We start from the raw sequence: 23,859 nt of genomic DNA on the forward strand, positions 1-23,859 counted from the left end.
TAGCCACGCCCCCGCCCCCCGCAGCAACGCCTCGCTTCTCCCGCCCCGCCTCCGTCGCTAGGGGGCGTTCCCCGCCCGTCACGCGCCAGGGCGCCGAGTCGAGCCGCTCTCCCGCATCGCTCCGCCGTGTCCCGGCGCTGCGCTCGGCGCTCGGCTGCGCGGGCCTGCGGGCGCTGCTCGGGGCCGCGGCCGCCTGAGGGCCGGCTCCGCTCGGCTCCGCTCGGCTCCCGGCGCGGCGGGGCCGCCATGGGGCTGGGCTCCAGCTCCGAGGGCCCCGGCGGCGGCGCCGAGGGCTTCCATGTGCACGGGGTGAGGCGGCCGCGGGGGGACGCGGGGAGCGAGCTTGGGAGGGCCGCGAGGGGCCGCGGGCGCCGGGGTCGCGCTGCCGCTGCCCGCCCGGCCCGGCCCGGCCCGGCTCGGCTCGCAGCCGGCGGCTCCTGCCCGGAGCTGCCACGCCGGCAGGGGCGGGGCGGGCGCGCTGCTCCCGGTGCCTGCGGGTGCCCGACCCGGCGGGACTTGGGTGCCGAGCAGCTTCGGGGAGCCCGTGCGGCTGCAAGTAGCTCGAAAATACAACAGCGCTTCTGCCCTCGCTGTTCCCCTCCTTTTCTCCCGACTCCTCTCCCTGTTCCTCTCCTTTTCTCCCGGCTCCCCTCCCTGTTTCCCTTCTCTTCCTGCTCCCCTCCATCTCTCTCTGTTCTTCTCTCTCCCTCTTCCTTCCTTTCCCCGCTCCCTGCCCTGTGGATCTCCACAGCGCCCTGTTAATTAAAGGGTTAATCCCCTTTCCAGCCGTGTTTCCCCCGGGTCTGCCTCTCCCAGGTGCGAGTTCTGCTGTAACTCCTCTCTTCAGCAGACTGTTCGCACCTACAGCGGTGTGAATGCCTATCAGGAAGTTTAAGGATGGGCAGGCAGCAGCTGTTTGCATGAGTTATCGTTTCTTTTAGTGGCATTTTCCCTCCCTGCAATAAGAATGGCAGCGTTGCTGCCACGTGCTGTTTCCACTTCATCTGCATTCTGTGTTTCTCAGCAGCATTATAAAGCTGCCCGTTTGCTTTTGATGCAGTTCAGGGCTGTGATAAAAGTTAATGCTTCGACTCCAGCTGTGGTTACAGTGCTCAGTCTTGACTATTTAAAAATAAAGCATGATTTTTATTCTTATTCTTGCTTTAGAAGCTTTTACTGAAGTAAGTGTGCTATTAAATATATTTTTATAACTTTTATAGACAGTTCTGCCAGCAAAAGCCCCAATACCAATACAACTTTATCTATTAAAAAAAGAGTAAAAAGATGTATCCAGCATTTTGGTAACACCAGGCTAAATATAAGATTTAACTTTCCTAGCAATGAACTTCTCAGTTTAGGTGATGCCTGGGTTTTTATTTTGTGCTTAAATTGTGAGGTGGCCCTCAGGAGTCAGATATATCAGAAGTCAAGAGCAAACTCAGTAGGTCTGCAGTGATTCCTTAACACCATCTTGCTTTGTCAGTGCACCTTGAAGTGGGTGGATTTAATGTAGTTGCAGACTTTTGGAGGGGTTTTTCCTGGTATGAATGTGTTTTATGAGCATTCTCTCTAGTGATGGCATCTCTTCTATGACAGCTTCGGTTCTGATGAAATTGAGATGTCCCAGCTCTTACTTCTTAGGAATCTTTTGTAAGTGCTGGCAGTTTTCTTGACCAGAACTTGTGGGCAGGTGTGTGCTTGTGTAAATATTCCTGTTCCAATGGGGTGGAAATGTGGGAAGCTGTCACTTGTGTTCATGGAAAAATGGCTCTGGTGCAAGCGGGGACTCTCACTGTGCTCAGGTTGTTAGAACCATAGCAGAAAATCCTGCAGCAGCACGTTGAAAACCAAGCCTTTCTGCAAAGTATTCAGTATTTAATAATTGCAGGCTGTGCACTCTGAATTAGAACATTTGTGTCTTGTATGGAGGTCAAAACCAGCTTTTTACAGCTTGGTTTGGATATCTGTTCATAGTCACATAAAAGTAAGAGCCTAATTATGCACTGCTGCTTGAGGGTGGTCATTTGGTGCCTTATCTCTGGCTCACCTCAAAAGTAAATATTGAATCAAGTGTAAACATTAACACTTTCACTTATGTAACTGGAAATGTAGAATAACAATGAAATCTGTGTTCTGCAGGTTCAGGAGAACTCCCCAGCCCAACAAGGAGGACTGGAGCCTTTCTTTGATTTCATCATTGCCATAGGACACACGAGGCTCGTAAGTCTCAGATGATTTCAGTGTTGTTTTCCACCCTGCATGAACTGTGGGTGATGATGAAAGGTAAAACCATAAACTGTCACAAGCAGAGAAACTTTTCACATTGGACATTAAAAGTAAAGTAAAACTTGCAGGGGTTCCAAGTCTCTTTGGCTAGATCCAGGTTTGAAGGTGAAGTTTTGTTTATACCTTTATTCACCTTGACTTCTTAGCAGGTTAACACAATGTTTTTGTTATTGCTCATTTGTACATATTTACCACAAGGTGAATACTGAACTGGTGAGTCAGTAGTCAGAGCTCAACATTTGTTTAAACAAACATGTTTCAACATTTGATAAAACGTGGAAAAGAATCAGTGTGTCTACTTCTGAGACCAAGAACACAGTTTCTGTGTGTTATGAGAGAAGAGTTGAGTTTTGGTTTGATGGCTTTTTTTGGGTTTTGATTGAGGTTTTCTTAGTTTACTTAAAAGGCTCAAAGCTTTGCCTTGTATGCTCCACTCTAACCACATTCAAGCCGAAATAATTAAGTTTGACTTGGATTTATGAGAGGAGATGTCTTTTTTGTAAGTGATCATTATAAGGGCAGATTTTGGGGGAAGATCATTAATCTTCTAACATGACAGAAATGAAACTATTCTTTCCCAGTCAGTGTGCAGTGACTTTGAAGGGCTGTTGAAGAGGGATGGGGCTCAGAGACATGAAGTGAAATATTGCTGCTCATTGTAGACCACAGTTGGCATCTGATACTGCTGGTATTATTTAATAGCAGTTGTGAAGGACAGGAATGCCAGTGATGAAATGGACTAACAGGAAGTACTTATGTAAAGGGATGTGTGTTGACAGTACTGACTGCCTTCTAGTAAAAGAAAATTGAATTGGAAATTGCTGGGATTGTTTGTGAGCCATGGAGCCTGCACTTAGATAGTTTTGGTTCTTTGTATTCAAATTCTGCCACATATGTTACAGGTGCAACTGGAAATAATGTTAATCTTGCATCTGCTTTACAGAACAAGGAAAACAATATGTTGAAAGACCTGCTGAAGGCAAATGCTGAGAAAGCAGTGAAGCTGGAGGTGTACAACATCAAAACAATGAAAATCCGAGAGGTGGAGGTGATCCCCAGTAACATGTGGGGAGGACAAGGCCTCCTTGGAGCCAGCGTGAGGTTCTGCAGCTTCCAGGGAGCCAACGAGCACGTCTGGCACGTTCTGGTGAGCAGCAGCTCTGCCTGGCTCGTTCTTGGCTGTGTAACCTTGTTTTACTGTGTGGTGTTTAGCAGAAATGTGAAATGTAGTGATGCAGCCACACAGAGGAAGGGAACACGGTCTTGAAGGTTTGTCTGAGCTGAGGAGGGACAAGGAGTGGGTGGCTGTCAGGGCTCCCAGTGACAAAAATAACTCCATCCCAACCAGACCAAACAGTATAGATGGAAAGGGTTTTTTTCCTTTTATGTTGAAGAATCAATGGCAAAAGTAAAAAGATTCTGGCCTGACTGGTGTCTCTGTGTTGGCTAAGCTACACTGAAGTAACATTAATGTTATAAAAGGCACCAACAATTTATTTTAAAATTAAGAGGAAGAGCTGAAAGAGTAGAACTGAATAGGAAAGAACGTTTATCTTTCTGGTTGTTAAAGTAAATGCAATTTCTCAGCATCTTCAGAAGATGTAATTTTAAAGTGGTAACATTTTCTTACTCATCACGTTCTACATCTTTCTTACTCAGCATGCTTTACAGCATGTCACAGGTAGACATAGACTATTCGAGAACTTTTTTTACCCCATGAACAAATTGTTAACTCCTTGCTCTGGGAGTTAGTTCTTTTTGCTCTTGGGAGTTTGTCCTGCTGGGGGTGCAGATGACTCTGTCATTGTCTCACAGGACGTGGAGCCTTCGTCTCCCGCGGCTCTGGCCGGTCTGCAGCCGTACACTGACTACGTCGTTGGATCTGATCAGATTCTGCAGGAGGTGGGGTGCACGTTCCTCCCAGCAGGCACTGATTGTCTTTGTGCCTGCCAGGTGTTAATTGTAGGATTTGGGTTTGGTATAAATCTCATCAAACACATGGGGGGTGGCATTGAGGGATTTTGGAGGGTTGATGTTTATGACAGAAGCTTTATTGTTAAGGTAAATGTTATGTTTCTTTTAATCTGACAATAAAGAGAATTTGCCACTAAAGATCAAATTGGTGATTTTTCTCTCTCTCAGTGTTTAATATCTCACACTGAGTAACTATGTAAAATGTTGACTTGCACATATGGGTTTATTAACTACTACTTTCTATATTTTCTTTTCCTAGTCAGAGGATTTCTTTTCCCTGATTGAATCCCACGAGGGGAAGCCACTGAAGCTGATGGTTTATAACACTGAGGCAGATTCCATCCGAGAGGTAGTTGTGACTCCCAATGGAGCTTGGGGTGGAGAAGGAAGGTACTGATCTCTCTTGATGACAGGTTTTACACTTGCTGTAAATGAACTCATGTTAGGAGTATTACTGCTATCAGTTATTGGTGCTTCCAAGTTAAGCCCTGTTTCCTCACACTTGTCACCCAAAACTGTTAATCTTTATGTTAAAAAAACCAGCTTAGAACTAGGAACTGGGCACATTCAAGATCTAATCCTGCTCAAGTTGAATCAAATGGCAGAACTGTCTTGAGTTCCCCACTAGCAGATCCATTATCTGCATTCTCATAGTCAAAACATTCAGCTAAAGCAAGAACAAAACCCACATCAGGTCAGATTAAATATTTTATAAAGATATGAAATAATTCACTGAAAGCTAAGCTGTCAGCATTTCTTAAAGCTGATTGCAGAGTGTTCCTTGAGTACTCTTTAAGTGAAATTCTTGCAGGTAGGTATTTCCTGGTATAGATAAAAGACATAAACTATTCTTGTTTTTAAAAGTCAAAATTTAAAATATTAGCTTTCTTAAGAGCACCTTTTTTGTGTCTTGATTTTTTCCTCTTGTACAGTTTAGGATGTGGTATTGGATATGGCTATTTGCACAGAATTCCAACACAGTCCATGACATCAAAGAAAAAGCCAGAAAACAAATCACCTTCACCCTCACCAGAAGCTGGAACTCCTGTGCCATCCACTAATGGTTACACAGAGGTAGGGAAAAAAAAATTCCAATCTCTGCCACGTTCTCTGGAGTTTCAAAAATTTCTGCTGTTTGGGACAGTGGTAATACAGAATGTTTGAGTACAGCATTCAATTTTGCTGAATGAAATGGAGTTGGGTGAAGGGAAGGGGAGGAGCTGATGCTGCTGAGCAGGTGCAACATCACCAGTGTCAGCTGATACAAATTCTTGCCAGGTATTTTCTCCCTATTTTCAAGTCTTGCATCCTACAGCTGTGCCAGGCAATGAGGATCATGTTGGAACACCTTCTTCACTAGGAGAAAGATACACCTCCAAGAACCAAGTTCTGAGAACAGACTGGCTTTAAAAGGCTGAGCTGGAACATGGCCTAAGTGTATTTGTCTTTCAGTTTCAGCACCACAGCTTCTCTCTGAACTGGTGCATGTGGAGACAGGCAGGATGCTTTCATGGGAGGTTTGGCTAAAGGTGAAGCTTTTGATGTAAAACAATGTTTTTACTTCTTGCTGTCTTATTCCAGACTCCATTGTTGGCACCTACGTCTCAGAATGACAGCTCTGAAACAGTTATGAACTTGGATCATTCCACAGAGCAGGAAATGAGTGGTTACTCACCAGAAAGCTCCCTGTCTCCTCCTCCCCCTCTCCAGAGGGTTATGGATCCAGGTATGTTTTCTTGGGTGCTTTTTTTCACCAATCCTTTTAGAGTACATTTAAATAAACTAATACGGTCTTAAACAAGCTAGAGGTTTAAATTCAGAACTGTGAGCACTGGTGGTGCTTTCCCTTGAGGTTTTTTACTTTCCTGGATTTCAGAGCTGTAGAATTTGGGTACCAGGGAAATTAAATTCTATTGCATTTAGTAGGAAGGGGATTTCACTGACTTCAGTCTGGATAGAGCATGTCCTTTTGAATCTAGAATTTTGTGTTGCATCTAACTAATGCTTGCTTTCTCCTTCAGGATTTCTAGATATGTCTGGAATTTCAGTTTCTGAGTTCACAAGCTTAACAGAAGTGTCCAGCCTGCCCCCATCTGCCTCCTTCAACGTGCCAGCAGCAGGGGCTCCTGGAGGCTCTGAAACAATGCCAAATAGTGAAGCCTCTGCTTATTTTGGTAAGTGCAGTCAAGATTTCCTTTGGGTCTTATTTCTGGAATGGCACCAACTCATGCTCACTTAACATCATCACAGTTTTTGGAAATAGGCAAATTTTAATACAAATCAGAAAGAATGGCAAAAATGGGATGGAAAAAGTAGCAGAAATCAGGTTTAGAAATGGAAAATCTAATGTGCTTTTCCTTAAGTTTATAGCATGTGGGTCTCTTTAAACAGAAATGCTGAGGCACTGTCTGTTACCTGATCTGTTTTGTTTTTTTACAAACTCTCAATTTCCCAGAAAATGCCTCAGCTTTGGACCCTGAAGGTTTAACCCCATATCCCGAAGGATCAGGCAAGCAGCCCACACTGGATGACCTCCTGCCATCAATTCCATCTTTACCTTCTCTTGATCTTCCTCATGACATTTCTTCAAAACCAACACTAGGAACTGATGCTGATACCCAGGAGTCCTAGCTGCTTGTGAGCAGCATTGAGGGCTCATTAACCACTGCTCCAGAGACCCCAGAGCACAAAGCAGCAAGTGAGCAGAAAGGAGAAGCAGCTGCACAAGATCCTGAGTGAAATGGACCCTGCTGCTGTTTACAGACTGCTGAATGCTGCAGTGCTACAGCTTGGAATATTTTTCTGATCTTGAAAGAATTACAGTTACTCTATTTTGTTAGTGTAGACAATACTAGAAAAGAAATCAGATGAAGTACACATCCTGTTGTCTTTTCCAATCACTGTTTAATGGATTGATCTATGCTCAGAATTTGAATGCTGTCCAAAATCACCCAATCAATACAGAAATTGATGCAGAAACAAGTTGGACACTGGCAGAATGTCAAGTTCTGGAATTCACATTTGCCTAGAAGTGCTTCTGAATGTATTTACAAAGGCACTGTGCTTGAACAGTGAGACTTAGTGATGATTTTTATCAGTATGTTTGATGGCATTAAAAAATATTTATAGTTTTGAATTGTTAGAAAGCTTTTCTAATGGTACACCTTGGTTAGACTGTTCTTGTGACTTGCAAGGCATTTCTTACACTAAGATACTTTTACTTACTGCTCCAGTACTCTTACTAGACTCTTATTTTTCTTGGTTTAATTCCCTTCTCTGCAACAGTCCTTTATGTACCTTCTTTAGGAAAGAAATACAATGGGGCTTGAAATTGCAGCCTCAGATGGGACAAAGCCATGGTGGTGGGTCCTGTCATTCTCTTCTGCTCTTGAGTGGACCAGGTGCTGGACTTGCAGTTAAATAACCAGTGAGGGGGGAGGGAATGATGGTAGTTACATGAAATAAGCTGAAGATGATTTTAAAGTAGGGGTGATGAATCTTTTTGGTGAAGATTGAATGTCCTGGCTCCTGTAGTGACCAAGAAATAGTTTGCCTTTGCTTGTGCTTTTCTATTTACTCATTACTATTTTTATATAAATTGTTTTAAGTATAAAACAGGACTGTTGTGCAGCACCAGCAACTGGTTTTTGTAGCTTATTTTTGTTTGCATTTGTCTCCAAATCACTTCTGAATGTAATGGAAAGCATGACATAAACAATGGAAGACATGGATGGTTTTACAATCCTCAGGGCAGTGATTTATCATGGAGTTTCAAAGCTGCTGATAGGCAATAATAGAGCTACTGCAGTGAAAACCCTTTGTAAGTGAAGAGAATGGAGTACAAGGTTATAAACTAAAGTTCACTTATTTAGCACAATATTGCCTGATTTCCTTTGCCCTGGCTCCTGCTCTGTTTGTGCACTGTCACTGCATTTTCAGCTGACTGGGCTGAAATCTGGTACTGATGCAGGGGGGACTCAGGCTCCCACAGGTCTGCCTGTGACAGCTCAGCTTCAGCCAAAGGGTGCAGGCAAAGTCACAGCACGTGAGGGCTTCAGATGAGTCCACCCTGACAAAGAAACCTGTCCTTGATCTGTTGTTAGTCTGAAATACTGCAAGTACAGTAGTTCTGAACAGGACTGTCAAAGCACCCGTTGCTTTAAAGAATGTACCAAGCTTTAACTAAAGGCAGTAGAATTGACTGGATTCTAGTCTGCTAAAGGCTCTGTTAATTGTGGGCCTGTTTTATTTCCTATGTTGCTAAAATAAATTTCCTATTTTGTTCCCCCAGCTGACTGTTACAAGGGAGAACAGCCAAACACTAAAACTAAATGTAATTTAAACTTCCTAGGTTTGTTTGATCTTGGAGTCTGATGCCTGAAGACACCTAGGTAGTGTTTTATTCATGTTGTTTATTTAAGACTGTTTCTAGTCCTTTACCTTTCTCAAAAATGGCCATGAGAGGGTAATTTAAGTGACTCTGTACCATAAACACCTTTTAGAAATCTAAGAGCAGGGAATGTCAAAACTCATGTTAGATTTCAAATGTCACCATAATAAATGGGTTAAACTTCCTTCAGTCTGTGTCCAGCCTGTGTGTTATGTTAACTGGCTCTGGGAAGGGGTTTGGAAAGCCAAGTACTTAAACCTTGAGCCAGAGAATGTGTTCTCCAAACCTGAAACCTGATCATTCAAATGCTAAATGAGGTGAAGAGTTGGACCTCCTCATCAAATTTCCTTTCTCTTACCAACTTGGATACTCCCTCACAGCTGCAGCCCAGCAAGTGGGGAGTACTCCTGTTTGTGGGTGCAAAGTGAGAAAAATGACTGAAATTTTAATTTCAAAATAAAATCTAAATAGAGTAGGAGAAGCACCTGAGGGTGGCTGGATTCAGAGCCAATACCAAACAGCCACTCAGCCTGCTGCTGTCCCAAACATGTTTCCAGGTAAGCAGCAGCTGGATGTGACCTTTCTCCACTCTCTAAACCTGAGAGCAGCAGACACAAGCAGGATTATCTGGGCAGCATCAGGAGAAGGGCAGAGGAAAGGCAGGAGGAGAAGGAGGTCACCTCAGACATTACAGCAGCAGGGTGATTTGTATGGCCAGACACAACAGGATGAGCTGCCAGAGCTGAGCTGCTCCCTAGAATTACCAGTTGAGCCTGAGGACACAGTCTGGCAGACTTTCAATCCACAGAGGCTCCCAGCAGCTCAAGCTTTAGAGTGAGGATTGGGCAAAGCCCATCTGCACTGAGCCCTGCTCCTGCCAAGGCCACAGCACCCAGGGCTGATGGGGCTGAGCCAGGAGAGCCCTCTGAGCCACGGGGTGCTCAAACCTCAGCTCAACAAAGGCCACAGAAAGGTGGCCAAGCCCTGCCCCAAGTGAGGCTAATTTGATCCATGGGAACCTTCCATACAGCATAACCCTGTACTGGGAATGATGGTAAACCCCCAAGATCATGATAAGGAAATAGAGATAAACATGCAAATCTCATTATTAACAGCAATATGGATGCTGAACTTATTCTGGCTGAACTTGAGTGAGTGAATATGGATGTATTTATTGTCTTTAAGCTGAGCACCTACTAGTAGAACTATTCTAACACCAAATTCAGGCATTGATTATTTAATTTTCCCTCTTAAACTTCCACAGCAGGTCTACTGAAGCTCCTGCTGTACTGCTCTAGGCTCTGTGCAGAGGCTGCTCAGCAACACTTAGCTGCAGAAATGCTGCAGGAAAGTGGATCTCTGCTGAGCAGAGATCACATCACTCACACATACTGGTAAAATCATGTACTTCCACATGCATTCTCCATCTTCTCCCAAAACTGGACAAGTGTTTTCACCTCCAAGCAGTAACACAAGAACAGGCTCTTAAGAGAAAGCAGCTACAGATTACTAATTGCATTGATTAGCATGCTCCATTTCCTGAGCACTGCCCACACAACCTCCTTCTTGGCTTTTGCCTTAATGAAACACTCAACTGGCATTGCTTCTGCTGTAGCAAAATTTCAACTGTTTGCTCAAAGTTACATTTCTAAGCTACAATATGTAATTAATATGTCATTATTACATATTACATACATATTACATGTGTAATATATAATTAAACATTCAGAGTCCCCTGAAAAATACATTTGGAATAGTGTCACAATGTCCTCAGAGAGAGATCAGACACGTCCCACCCAGGCTCCAGTCAGCACCTCTGCTCTGCTGGTGTTTGCACAGCTCTACAGAAAAACCTCCATGTAGTACAGGGCACTCTTTCAATCAAGCACTTTCCTGTTAAGTGTGTGTGTGCTCCCAACAGCTCTGTTATCCAGCTGGGAGGGGACTCTACCTGGCTCTGTTCAGGAGCCAGCACCACATCCACAGTGCAAGATTATGTGCTTAAAGATTGATTCTAAATGTCAAGTTCAATACATTTCTAGGGATAAAGTTGGAATCAAACAGGACCTCTGTGAAAGGAAAAATCTTAGCTTGGTGTAATGTCTGTATACCAGTAACTGCCCTGCCAGCCCCTGGCTGCCCCTCTCCTCGGGAATACCTGGACAATCCAACTCATAAATCCCAAGACCAAGAGGTAGAATCACACTAAGGTCCCTTCCAACCCAAACCATTTATTATTCTGTAATAAAGCTCATCCAGTTCCAATCCCCTGCCATGGGCAGGGACACTTTCCACTAGAACAGGATGCTCAGAGCCCCATGTAGCCTGGCCTAGAACATTTCCAGGGAAGGTGAGTCCACAACCTTTCTGCCTAGAGCTTATTTTGAATATTTTTTAAGTGTTTCTTAAAGTAACTGGTAAGTCCTTCAAGCAGTTCTCCTCATCCTAAAATGATACTTACACTTCAGCTACAAGTTCTGAGCCAAGCTCTCCTGTTCTCAGCCCCACCCCATCTACAGAGGATAAAAAATTACCTGTCATACAAAATTTAAATGCTTTTCTGGAAGACAGGCTGCACTACTAAACACTAGATTTACAACTCCTTCCCATTATGAACTTTAAAATTAAATAACTTTTGCAAACCTGCTGCCTTCTCTATGATTCTGGCAATCTTAAACTCTCTGCTCACAACATTCCCAGGTTATGTGACTCTCAAATTAACTCAAAGCTCTCCTCCTTCTGCCTTCAGGACTCTTACAGAAAGCACAACTCCAGAAAAGGTGACAGAATTTAAAAGGTAGTAGCAAAAAAATCCTTCTCTCCCTTTATACACCAAGTAAGTCAGAGCTGGGAATGTGGGAGCACACCTGGGCACTGAATTATACTGTGTGCCCAGAGAGAGCAGCTCAGCTCACAATTCCCATTGCAAAAGCTCTGAGCATTCTGTCCTGGCATTTTCAACATCAGGAAACCCAGCTTGGTTTCCCATGTGCCTCTTACAACCTTTCCACACCCAGACAGCTCAGAAGCAACTGGCACAAGTCACTTGTTAGCACAAAATACTTTCATGGTACAAAAGCAGCACTGCCCATGTGACATTCTCGCCTCAACAGGACTCAGAGCTCACATCTGAAGGTCTGCTCACCTCAGAAATTCTTACATCCAACCACATTACAAGATTATCTTCACAGGTTTCTGCTAAGGCATTGCCATTTCTTCAGCCATTGCATTACTTGAGGCTTCAAAGCACTCTGAAGCCCTTTGTTAAATTCAAGCTCCAAAACTGCACAATTTGTCTAGTACACAAAACAACTTGAAAATATTTTAACTAAAGCCTTTTATTCTATACAACTGTGAAACATCATTTACCCTTCTGGCATTGCAGACTCTTCCATTAATCTTTCCTGTTACTGTGTTTTGGGATGGTTAGAAAGAAAAAACAGAAGGAAAGTTACAACCTTGGGCTGATTTCAAACAAAAAATTACTGTGAGCAACTCCAATGTATACAATAGGACAGGAAGACAACCAGGAAACAAAACATAACCCAAACAGTGCCTATTGGAACAGACAAAGACCCTTGCTAGTAATAAATACAAGTCAGGACAGATTACCAATAAAAGTTACAGTTCTGTTTAACCATTTAATTCACAAACAGCACTAAAAATGTGCAGTTAAAGCACAATTGTGTCAAATGAAGCATACACAGAAATGGGGATAGAAAACTGAACCTGATTCTCAAAAGATGGGAAAAGACATGCTAGCTGAATTTTGAACCATGGTTTTGTCTAAGCAATGAACTTGTTTTGCTGGGTTTAAAGTGCAGAAGGGAATGACTATTTTGACTATATTTTGACTATTTTTTCAAATAAAACATGATGAAAAATACTTTACTTTTTGTCTGACCAATACAATCCCAGTAATATAATTTATTGGGACTTTCCTTAGGCCTCAACCTAAATCTTGATCACAAGATACAGGAAGGGCTGTGTCCTGAAGAAACTCCAATAATATACTGCCCCTTGAAGGCACTTGTGCTTCTGCTTCAGACAAGAGTAATTTTTAAACCATTTCTCTACGAGGATTCCTAATTTGCTCTGGCTACAAATGGTTTTCTGGGATATCCCCACATTTTCCTCACAAAAAGCTGAAAGGCCCTTACCCTCCCTCCCCCCAATAAGTTAAACTTCTATAAAAGATTACCATGAGCCTAGGACAGTCACAGATTTTTAGAAATAGCAGTGAAAACAAGATCTGCATAAATCTCTAACAAAAGAACAATTGCATATAAAACCTCAGAAAAGAAGAATCAGTATTTTTATGCCATGAATATGAAATCTGCTGAGAAGTTTAAGTTTAACATTAAACATATGAAGTTATAATCAGAATGGTTTGAAGTTTTAACAAAATGTCACATACTTTTGGAGCACAGTTACCAAAAATTAGACTGGTGTGTCTTTAGAACACCTAGGACACAGTGCAGGAAGAAGTTATATATATTTAGAAAAAAAATCTTTAAGTTGCTGCAAAGCACGTTCACTCTATTATGATGCACAGCATCACTGGACTCACATTGCTCTGATATCTTTCTAGTGTTCTGTTCTTGCATGTCAACAGCTCTCTAAAGCAATTAAAACAATTCTCATGTTAACCCTTGGTTTGCAATTAAATGGGCCCATTGATTCAAGTATTCAATAACTATTTTCTGGTGTTTTCTTTTCCAAATTTCTTTTAGTGGTAGAAATGCTTGAGTAATCTGTGAGAAATCATTGCTGGAACTTTATGAATGGAATGTACTAAAAATACCTTGTGTGCAGTTCTTAATTACATTGTGAACAGTGACTAATACGGCCAAACCTGTTTGATACCGAGCATGAGCAGATGAGGGGATTATGTTCTGGAAAAAAAACCAAAAGCAAAAAGGAGGAAGCAAAAGTCTGCACTGGGTTATCATCCACTCTCTGTACACCTCACACAACACAAACCACTCAGGGACCTCCCATCTCATTGACTGAGACTAGGACAGACTTTAGTTTAAGTCATATAGATTTTTTTTTTCCTCTATATTACAGGTCTATTAGTCACTTCAATTAAATGTTTGCTTCCTGTCCATACTGAGGCATTAGAAGTCTCATTCTACCTTAGGGGTTTCAGGGCTGCTCTAGAACTACTCTTGGAACCAGCACAGCAAGGTCAAGTCAGTAGTGACCGCTCTGGGTCCGCGCTGCCCTCACGTCGATTTCTGGCGGTAGTGAAGCGTCAGGTCCCCGCCACTCTTCCAGATGAAGTGCTTTACAGTTCGAAGGTCCATGTTGGGGTCCAAAACCTACACAGCAAAAAGGCAGCTTTTACTCCACAAGTCTGCTGACAGAAATTTAAAAAAACCAAACTGAAAACTGATACCAAGAGGAGCCATGCAAAGGCTCAGATTTTTCGATTAGCAACTGAGCTCAATGCATTACTGAAAGATTTTAGCAGAGTAACATGTAACTTCAGATTATGACCACCTCCTCAGTGGTAGAGCCTAATCTCAGTTACACTTACTAGGCAATTAATGGTTTTGGACCAATTTTGAAACCAAAAATGCAGAAGTCAAAACATTCCAAAAGTGCTAAAAATACAACTCTGTATTAAGCCCATTTGTTGACTATGAGCAAGTGACCCTGTAAGGGCCCCATGCCAGACCAAATTAAACAGGTTTATTATGAAAATTCCTTCATCTGCTTATCTGCAACTGTCAAACTTGTGTCAGCACTAAGTTAACAATGTCAAAACATTTACTTAGTTTTAAAGGTAACAGATAATCTATGGCATATTTGAAGCTCAGAAGTCAAAAATTCACAACTAATTCACTGCTAGAGCCTGGTTTTGATCACAGAGAACTTACCTGGTCCTGGCACAGAAGTTCAATCTTCTCCTCTGCTAGCACAGCAATGTCCTCCTCCTTTTCTTGTTCTCCTGCTTTCTCATTGTTGGAGGAGCTCGTTGTCTGAGACTCATTGTCCAAGTTGATGATTTTCTCATACACGTGTTCCATCACCTTCCTCACCTGAAGCATGTCACTGGCTGACAGCCGGTCTCTACAGGAGTTAGAGAAGTTTATCAGGAAAAACTTCAGAAACAAACTGCATTTCTTATCTTCACACCACCTTCCTTAGCTGTAGTAAACTATGCAACTACACAGAGATCATCTCTATATTGTCTAGTAGTAAATTATCAGGACCATCCAGAATGCCATGATCACAACAGCAATTTATCCAAAGAGTCACTCAGCAAAAAAAACTCAGAAAATAAGCTGAGATATTCAAAAGACCAGATAAAAATCTACATTGATTTCTAACCAACCCAGCTCCCAGTTACAGCTCATGTGACTGGCAAATTAATTTGCATTCCCTACTTATCCCTTTTCCTTTCAAAAAGCAATTATTCATCTCAGCTGGCAACAGGAAACAAAGCTGTGGTTCTGAACAGAGTAACAATCTATAAATTAATCTGCTTTCTGATTAAATAGCACAAAAGACAAAGTCCCATTTCACTAGTTAGTTCTTAGACATTTCTTAGCATAAACTTGTACAACTGTCTGTTGAACCCACATCCACAGTTCTTTTAAGTATTCTGATATAACTTGTTGTTTCAGAGCAATGCTACTAAATAACTATGAGCTTCTACAAATTCATCAAGCACAGAAAAATTCTCTGGAAAAATCAGTGAATTGCTTTGTTGGGGTTTTTTTTGGTTATTGGTTTTTCTTCCTTAAGTTTGCAGGTTTTTTCCTGCAATTTGGATATTTAATGTTGATAGTCATATTTGCATTACTTACTTTTTTAGAGTTTTTGCCCCTGATGATGAATGAGGTTGGAGGTAGAAGGGAATCTTATTGAACTTGGGCATATTTTTCTAGAAGAAAACAAGTTTCAGAAGTGTTAATTTAGGATGAACCATTATCAGCTCCTATTTGCAGCAGCTGCTATGTGAAGTATATTCAGCTCCTAATTATCAAAACTCATGAGAGATTCCTAATCAGCATTCCCACCACAGCCAACTTCCAAATTACTCATACTCCTGAGACACTTCAATTTACATGATGCACAGATCATCTAGCTTTTGAATATAAATTATCATTTATTTCAAAGGCAATTAGATAGTATCAAAAGACAGCAGCAATATGAAGTGTATTCTCTATTCCTGAGTTCCTCACTAGGAAAGGATATCAATTATGCACAGGACTTTGAATTCTTTATCTAAGACAGTCTGTCAAAAGAAATTGAGCAAGAAGTATTTTAACTAGACACATCAAAAATGATGCATCTCAAAGGGTCTTGATTACAGACCTTGAAACCACTTATTTTAAATACAAACACAGCAAAAATTTAAAATGTAATTTCAGATACTGTGAAGTTAATTGTAGTACATCTTAAAAAAAACTTTAAAAAAAGGCCAAACTTATACACCCAATACTCACATCCACAGTGATGTCAATTACCCATTGTGGCACAGTTTCATTAAGAAGCATGGATTCAGTTTCACCACCTGAATCCCGACACAACAACCTGAAACACAAAGAAATAACCTTTATTGTAATAACAGTTATTGCCATTTGCATTAAAAAGCTTTCAAGGGAAGTTTTAATGGGCAGGGAGCCTGCACTGTTAGATAATCTCTTTCCCAGTAAGTTCATGATCCTATTTTCTGTAAAGAGCAGAAGGAGCTGTAGGAAGACAGATCCCAGAAACAGCGAGTAGGATCTCAGACTACAGCTTTGACACAGAAAATATATAAAGTGCTTTGCTCTGGATTGTGTTATGTCTGTGTTGAAATACAGAACTGTCAGGAGAAGGGGAAAGGCACCTGGCATAAAGCAATTCTCTCCTTGACAAAAGTGAGCTCTGCATGTAAAGCATCTGCTAAGCCCTCACTTGAAGAAAAGAATAAAACCAGTTTTAGGAAATGTGCCCATGCAGTGATGCAAAAAAGCCACATTTCATTTTATAAATTGCAATGAGGTATTTTGTCAGAGTCCTGCAAGCCACCTTTTAGATCCCACAAACATGGCTTGCTCCCTTCAATGGGGTCTCTCCAGTGTTCTCTTGGGGAGCAGCAGCATAAGAGGGAAGATGCACCAGAACAGAATGCAGGCAAATATTAAGCCCCAGGTACAACATAAATACTGTAGGAGAAAAAGTCAATTTTCCAAGCAGAAAATGGTTTCCTGTTTCACTGACCAAAAGTTACAGCATTTTGGGGCCTGTTCAGCCTGGAGAACAAAACCAACAAATCAAACATGTCCCACACCTTAAATTTAAAATCCACTATGTCAGTAAATATCAAACAATTCAGTGTTTGCAAGCTCAGCACCTGTTTTGCAGCACTATTAAACTGTCTCTGATGTATCACATATTACAGTTGGGTTTTTCAATGTAGCAGAAGACATAGAAGGGTAACCATTACACACGTTGCAATACAGAACCTTATGGCAGGGATTAGGACCTTCTACTGGATTTATCAACTAATTCTGGGAGCAGAAGCCAATTCTCTAGTGAGTAGCAGCTATTGAGTAATTCATCCGCAGAGGTCAGCACAACACACAAGAGTCTGAAGCAGCACAATTTCATTTTAGAACAGTTTAATTTATCAGTTTGCAGAAAGAGGGCATCCAGAAATTTCACACACAACTAAGGACTATACACAATTCCTACTGCTTTAAAACCCCACACCTTGCTGATGCTCAAACTCACATGCTCAGTTGGACAAATCATCATAAAATCATCATCAACAGCTGCTTATTTTGCCTTTCAAGGGCATGTCTTAAACGCACAGAACAGATCCAAAGAACATTTCTAATAACATTCCTGCTTGCACTAAGAAAAGGATTGTTCAGCCACTGTGGTTGTATTTTTAAGTTTTTATACCTGAACAAAGTGCGTCCTCCAGCCTCACCAAAAATAACTGGTGTATGTGGTGGCACTTGGAAGTATCCATTTCCTTTCTGCACTCTGTTCTCCTGCTCTCCATTCACTGTTGGAAAAAAACACATAAAACAGTGGTGAATCTGCACTAGGCCTTAAAAGTGGGCACCCATTCCATCTACAGCAGATACATTTTGTAAATTAATAAGATCACAAGCTTCATGAAGACGAAGAAAATCCCCCATTCCAAGATACAGCAAGTATATAAAAAACCACTGGAGAGTAACAAGATCAATACAGGTTTGTGGAGGGACTATTTCAAAAGCCTGTGAAAAACAGAAAATAAAGCCCAGGAGTCAAAACCCAATTATGAGTTTTATTCCCCATTTCTTTTGTCAAACTGAGCAATACTAAAATTAGGAATCAACTAAAGAGAGACTCTGCAGAGACAAGACTATTCTTCCCTCTAGAGTGACAGTACAGAACTCTGAAGGGTTGTTTGCACTGCTCTTCTACCTGGATTTGCCAGATGTCAAAACAATGTACTAGGAAAGCTCAGACTCACAGTGCCTTGAACTTCCTTTGTTACAAATTCATTTTATTATAGCTAATTACAGCAGTATGGTCTTCAAAGGCTGAAGAACCTGATTCCATATAGCATAAGATTAAAGAAAAATCAGCATTATTTATACACCTCTTGAACAGTGCAGCTTCTAATCAGTAGGTGTCTTGAAACAATGTAGAATTTGGATGCCTGACTTGCACTTGGGAAAAATCATCTCCATTACACTGTAGTACCTCATTACTGTGTTTGAAGAGATGTTGAATTCAAGCAACATTAAGAAATTGAAATGGCACAGACTGATGAGATGAATGATTGCTCAGCTTTCTAACCAGAAACATATGTAGGCAAAGAAAGGTCAGAAATTGTAGCAAGCAAAGAAACAAAAGAAAGAAAATCTATATTGCAAGGGTAAACATGATACTAAAGTTAGGGCAAGTGAAAAATCCTGTAGCTTGAAACATTTTTTCCTAACACTTCTCTGAACAATTGAAAGGAACAACACTGCACATAGCTTGTGTTTATTTAAATTTGTATCTCTACAAAAATGCCAGTGTCCAACAGCTACATTCCACCTTCTCAAGTCACTGCTCAGTGCCAGTCTCCTGATTTTTTACTTTTAGAAGGGCAATGAAAACATTCTGTTGGGAGTACCCCAAACATTTCACTAATCCACAACTCTACACAGGAATAAGGAGTGTAGCATCAACAATCCAACAGCACAGAAGCTGTGAGTGACACTTCTCAAGCCTTGTCTGGCTCTAAGCTGCAAACTGCCAATGCACAACAGTCTGAGAATCAGCAGCTGGATCCAGAAAAGTCTGCCAAGAGCTCTGAACCTCCTTGGAGGCCAGTTTTGAAAGAAGAAAGCAACTAGTTCTTGCCACAGTCCTGTCACAAAGCAGTGAGATATGCTGAATGCACAGTTTTCTTAATTGCATCATCTAGCTATAGAAAGTAATTTCTTAATCACCAAAAATGAGACTTCAGTTAACTGACCTGGGTTGAATTGATTTCCAACTCGGGATTAGAGTCTCTTATTTTGCCAAATTCAGCCTCTACCTTGTATTTTACATGGCTTTCATCTAAAGCCTGATTAGACTTAGCATTATTACCTTAAACACCACTTTAAGGAGTTTTTCTAAGGTGCTACTTCATGTATTATTGCACTGACTGTATTTTTTCCAATAAAGCTTTTATTTTGTTCACAATACCTAGAAGGAAACTGGAATTATGTCAAGAGAATACTTGCTAGTGTTGGATAACTGAATTATTGCTATTTGCTGTCATTATCTAGTGTTTCTTTTCCAAGTCAAGCCTCAGTTTGCCAGGAATTGTGTTTCATCATTATTTTTCATCATATTTCTGTAACTTCAGAATAATTTATTCACCTACTTTTTTTACAGACAGACCTAAGATTTTTGTTGATACTTTTGGAAGTACAACACACTTCCTGGTGCAAAGCAAATTTAGGAGTGCTAGAAAACATGAAGTCTATAATGCACAAAAAGATAGGTGTAAGGCAACAAATGTATCTGTTTAAGAAACATATAAACAAACCATGCATGGACAAGTAAAGAAAAGGAAAATATTAAAATACTAACCATGGTTTATCTCATTTTCTTCTTCATCCATTGGATTGATATGTGTTCTAGGCCAATACTCCAGAAGTGCTTGCAGCAGAAGCCCTCCAAGGTTTACTGTCAACACACAGTGAGGCAGAACTTCAATCACACAAAAAAAATGGGCAATGTAATATTGTCCATTTGATCCACAGCTGAAAATTCCCCATGAGTTTGAGCAGGTCTGTTCCAAAAGCAAACTATTTATGGGCACAGAAATCTGCTTGTCACAATCTGAGAGCTGCATGTTTCCATCTTTCAGGAAAAGCTGATTTTAGAATCCCTGCTGTTGGATCACTCTTGTGCTTTAGAATTCTCTACATTAGGTTATAATTACTTATTCACTTTTTCATCTTAAAGGTTTAAAACAAAATTAAATGTAAACCCTGAACATGGCTGTTTCAGAAAAAAAAGGAAATCTTTTATTTGGAAAAATGCTACAGAATTTAGTATTAAGAAAATAAGCCTCAAAATCCAACCAGATACTGACATAGGTGGCAATGGAATACTTCAAAACATCTATAATGCAATTTACTCTGATTTCTTTGTTACAATAAAACACTTTTATTAGTTAAAACTTACATTTTGGATCAGAACCATCAGGACTGCTAAATCCAGCATCCTTTGCTGAAACCCAGGCTGCAAAGCAGTCACTTTCATCCAAAGTAATTGTCAACATCTGTTGGCAAAAGACCACAAGGAATGTAATAGTTATTTGGGATTAACTAAGTCCATAAATTTCTACGTAATAAATTCTACATTCTAAATTTGCTCCTACAAATCAAAGAATTTCTGAAAGCATGACAGCACACTTTCTTTACCAAACTGTATTAATTCATAATTGGTATTGGTGGACTATACCTCAAGTAAAAAAATAATTTAAAAATCTGTTATTCCGATTATTAAAAAGAGGTAAAATTTGCTGTTTTAATTGAAAATAAATTTAATCCACTAAATAAGCAATGAATGTTCTTCTGAGGTTAACAAACTAAACCTTTTTTGAACAAACAATATATGAAAAAATATGAAATATGACATTAATGCAACAGATGTAGGAGCTGTATCTCACCCCGGTTTTCAAGTCCACTGAGAACCAGTTTGGCACATAAACCATTTTAAATCTCTTCTTAATTTCTTCTTCAAAATCTACTTTCCCAAGGTCTTCAACTTTACACGCCTGTTCACCAAAGAAAATGCACAAGTACTGAGTCATATCAACACCTCAAGACTTTCTTGATTTTCATACACACTTGAAAATGATTGTGACTGATGATCTCTCCCTGAGCATTGCAGTCCAAAAACCTCCAAGTTAAAGGTTAAATCTTTTTTAAAAAGTCAAACAGTGATTTATATGGTAAGTAATTCTTATTCTTCATTTATCTCTGAGGTAGTGGCATCAAGCCAATAGAGAAGTCTGGAAATATTACTTCAGACTGCTGGAAAATATTTTCCCTACACAGAGTAGACTGCTGTCTTCTAATAGCCCCTGTCATTTCTCTCCCCATCAGCACCAATATTCAGTACTCCATCAAACACCAGTATTTCCAGCACATCAAGCAACAAATTCAGTTCAGCTACTGCAATGGGAACAGCAGTGAGTGAATTTCTGTGCAGATGCTTTATTTCTGGTTTTTTCATACTTTTACTTTAAAAGTCCTTTAAGTAATTCTGTTAAAATCCAAATTATTATAATCCACTTGCAGAGTCATTCTGAAATACTTGTTTTAGGCAAACACTAAGGACTGCATTTTTTCCCTCAAAATCCAGGAAAAGATACAGGAAGCAAAGACTGAAGGGTGCAGCTTCAGGAAAACCTTCCTCAAGTCTTCCAGCATCTTCAATAAAGTCTCAGCTTTCAAGTGCAGGGAGCAACACTCTGACCTGACAAAGCATCTCACCCCTCTACAGTGAGTATGTATTTAAACATATATCAAGTGACACTTCTCACAGCCTTACTAAGGGAAAAAAAAACCTGAATGAAAGTAAAAATTACCATTAGCATTTGACTTTGGTCCTGAGATCTAACATTGCACACTTAAATACAGACTGAAATAAAGAAAACTCTTCCAAAAATAATCTAGATAATTTTTAGTATAAATCTACATCCTCCAACTTAATTTATTTATTGCTTCATTCAACAACTCAGTAAGTTGGCTGAGCATGCTTTACCTCATTACTGATCTTGGCTGCTGCACTCCATAGCTCAAGAAGAAAATATTTAGAATTTAACAGGCTTTTGCCAGAGAAGAAATTGCTGATTATCTCACTGATGTGGGATTTGAGTCCTTTCTCTCTGCACTCTTTCCCCACTCCTCAGAACAATCATTGGGTAAACCAACATAAAGAAATGTCACACCAAGTCTCCCCAGGCAACACCAGGCAGGAGCCAGGCTTCCTTCTGTTCCTTTTCCTGCCTTCCTGAGTTACCAGCAAACACAAACCCTCTTTGCAACAAAACCCCATCAAAACACACATTACTATTTCCTGGAAAAAATTCAAGGGTGTGAACATCAGGAGAATGCAGATGTCAATACTGGATTGAATTCAGGTGAATGCAGATATCAACCTCACATCAGGGAAAGCTACAGAACAGCTCAGAAATGCCCCCTCCTTTTTCTAAAGGCAAACCTTGCATCATATCCTGAGACACAGAGATGACTGACTTTCTACCACAGAAATCTCAAACATTAAAAATTTATATATATAAAAAAGTGGCACAAAATAATTAATCATCCAACAGTAGAAAATCTGAAATTACATCCTTACCTTCAAGACATCCCAGTATGCCACATTATTATTTGTGTCTTTGGTTAATATGTGCCTCTTGTCATTAAGAATGTGGCACTGAATAATACTAGCACCCCCTGGAAAACAAACAAGAATTAGGGTTACTACTGTAATTTTTTTCCAATATCATATGAAATTAAAGTGCAGGACATGACATATGCTATTCTTTGGTTTCACTTTTTTGTGTAAACCTTGGATACCATTAAGGTTTAAACATTATTTTAACTGTAATCAACAGTGGATAGACAATAACCACATTGTTCTGGTTGAAATCATAGTATCAAGTTTTTAAAAAAACAGAGTCAATCTTAAAGCTCCATCACTTGTGCTAAAGATAACAGGTTTTACAAGGTCCTCTGCAAAACAGCTGTTTACCTTTTATAACTTGGTCAGGCTGTGTACACAGGGGTGGTATGGGATTGGTACAATCATTATCATAATCTCCTGATGCTCTAAAATTATGGATTCCCTTCAAAGTCTAAAGAAAGAAAAATGACACATTCATAATTATCTATAAACTTTGCTTTTATCTGTGAGTAACAACTGCCAGCCCATGCTGCTATTTAGATGTTAACTATCCAGCTCCAAGGAATATAATTTCTAAATGCATCATAAATACAGAGCAAAGACTGTAATTCAAAGCTTCACACATTTTGAGCAAATTTAATATTAGTATTTTATGATTTATTCTAAAGAAAGCTTACAAATCACAGCACATCCCAGTCAAATTGAAAGCAACAGCCCAACAGTTCCCACAAAGACTGCAAGTCCCATGACTACTCAATTGTATTCACAGACTGTAAAATGTATCACTTACCCATTTATTCACAGAGGATTTAGTTGTTGCTACCCAAAGTGCTGGAGGAGGATCAGCTGATCTATCCAGTTCCATCTAAATAATGAAACAAAATTTCAGTCATGCTTAACTTAGTTTCCCTTTGATAATTAGTGTTGTCTTGTACAGATCTATTCCTATCATGGCAAGTCTCTCAGAAACAGCACTAATTTCAGTTTACTGTAGAATCACAAAGTTTAAACAAAAAGTAGCTAAGATGAAACTTCCAAAAATCCAGAGGAATTATTACAAATATTCAACAAATGAATTCTAGGCATGGGCAATAATAGATGCAGTGTGTATTAACACAGAGTTACTTCCAGCATGATGCAATCTTGCCTAATGGACAGTTTCCCAAGTACACTATTTTCTCAATTACTTTGTATTCAGACACTTCCTATGGTTAATAGGAAAATGTAAGAAGTTCTATACTAATGAAAAAGCAGAATTCTATACATTTGGCTCTGACATTACATTTCTCAGATCAATGTAGCCAAGA

At 40.3% G+C, this 23,859-nt stretch overlaps 2 protein-coding genes across 4 annotated transcripts in view; one reads left to right on the plus strand and one right to left on the minus strand.

Annotated features, from left to right (window-relative positions):
* The first annotated feature begins 96 nt into the window (after positions 1 to 96).
* Positions 97 to 8,839, plus strand: GORASP1 (golgi reassembly stacking protein 1). Its single transcript, XM_064425836.1, has 9 exons — positions 97 to 309; positions 2,140 to 2,220; positions 3,230 to 3,433; positions 4,102 to 4,188; positions 4,520 to 4,650; positions 5,193 to 5,334; positions 5,842 to 5,986; positions 6,282 to 6,434; positions 6,716 to 8,839. Exons 1-9 carry the CDS (start codon positions 247 to 249, stop codon positions 6,889 to 6,891), a joined length of 1,182 nt encoding a protein of 393 aa, XP_064281906.1. The 5' UTR covers positions 97 to 246; the 3' UTR covers positions 6,892 to 8,839.
* WDR48 (WD repeat domain 48) overlaps positions 6,715 to 23,859 on the minus strand; it is a 33,249-nt gene continuing 16,104 nt past the window's right edge. For all 3 annotated transcript variants that reach the window (XM_064425563.1, XM_064425715.1, XM_064425647.1), the window contains exons 9-19: positions 23,343 to 23,417; positions 22,901 to 23,003; positions 22,505 to 22,602; positions 20,808 to 20,915; positions 20,321 to 20,417; positions 19,721 to 19,816; positions 17,558 to 17,663; positions 16,111 to 16,198; positions 15,469 to 15,545; positions 14,536 to 14,728; positions 6,715 to 13,974 (exon numbers count right to left, since the gene is read on the minus strand). In XM_064425563.1, coding sequence (XP_064281633.1) covers positions 13,879 to 13,974; positions 14,536 to 14,728; positions 15,469 to 15,545; positions 16,111 to 16,198; positions 17,558 to 17,663; positions 19,721 to 19,816; positions 20,321 to 20,417; positions 20,808 to 20,915; positions 22,505 to 22,602; positions 22,901 to 23,003; positions 23,343 to 23,417 — 1,137 coding nt within the window. In that variant the 3' untranslated portion in view covers positions 6,715 to 13,878. The remainder of the gene's footprint in view (positions 13,975 to 14,535; positions 14,729 to 15,468; positions 15,546 to 16,110; positions 16,199 to 17,557; positions 17,664 to 19,720; positions 19,817 to 20,320; positions 20,418 to 20,807; positions 20,916 to 22,504; positions 22,603 to 22,900; positions 23,004 to 23,342; positions 23,418 to 23,859) is intronic.

The sequence above is a fragment of the Passer domesticus genome, chromosome 1, assembly GCF_036417665.1.
Source record: "Passer domesticus isolate bPasDom1 chromosome 1, bPasDom1.hap1, whole genome shotgun sequence".
In the NCBI taxonomy this organism is placed as follows: Eukaryota; Metazoa; Chordata; class Aves; order Passeriformes; family Passeridae; genus Passer; species Passer domesticus.

Bases quoted from the DNA above. Each gene is read 5' to 3' on its own strand.
- GORASP1 (XM_064425836.1), top strand. From the start codon at position 247: ATGGGGCTGGGCTCCAGCTCCGAGGGCCCCGGCGGCGGCGCCGAGGGC. The intron at 2,221-3,229 runs GTAAGTCTCAGA...TCTGCTTTACAG, and splicing joins CCATAGGACACACGAGGCTC to AACAAGGAAAACAATATGTT. The intron at 5,987-6,281 runs GTATGTTTTCTT...TTTCTCCTTCAG, and splicing joins CCAGAGGGTTATGGATCCAG to GATTTCTAGATATGTCTGGA.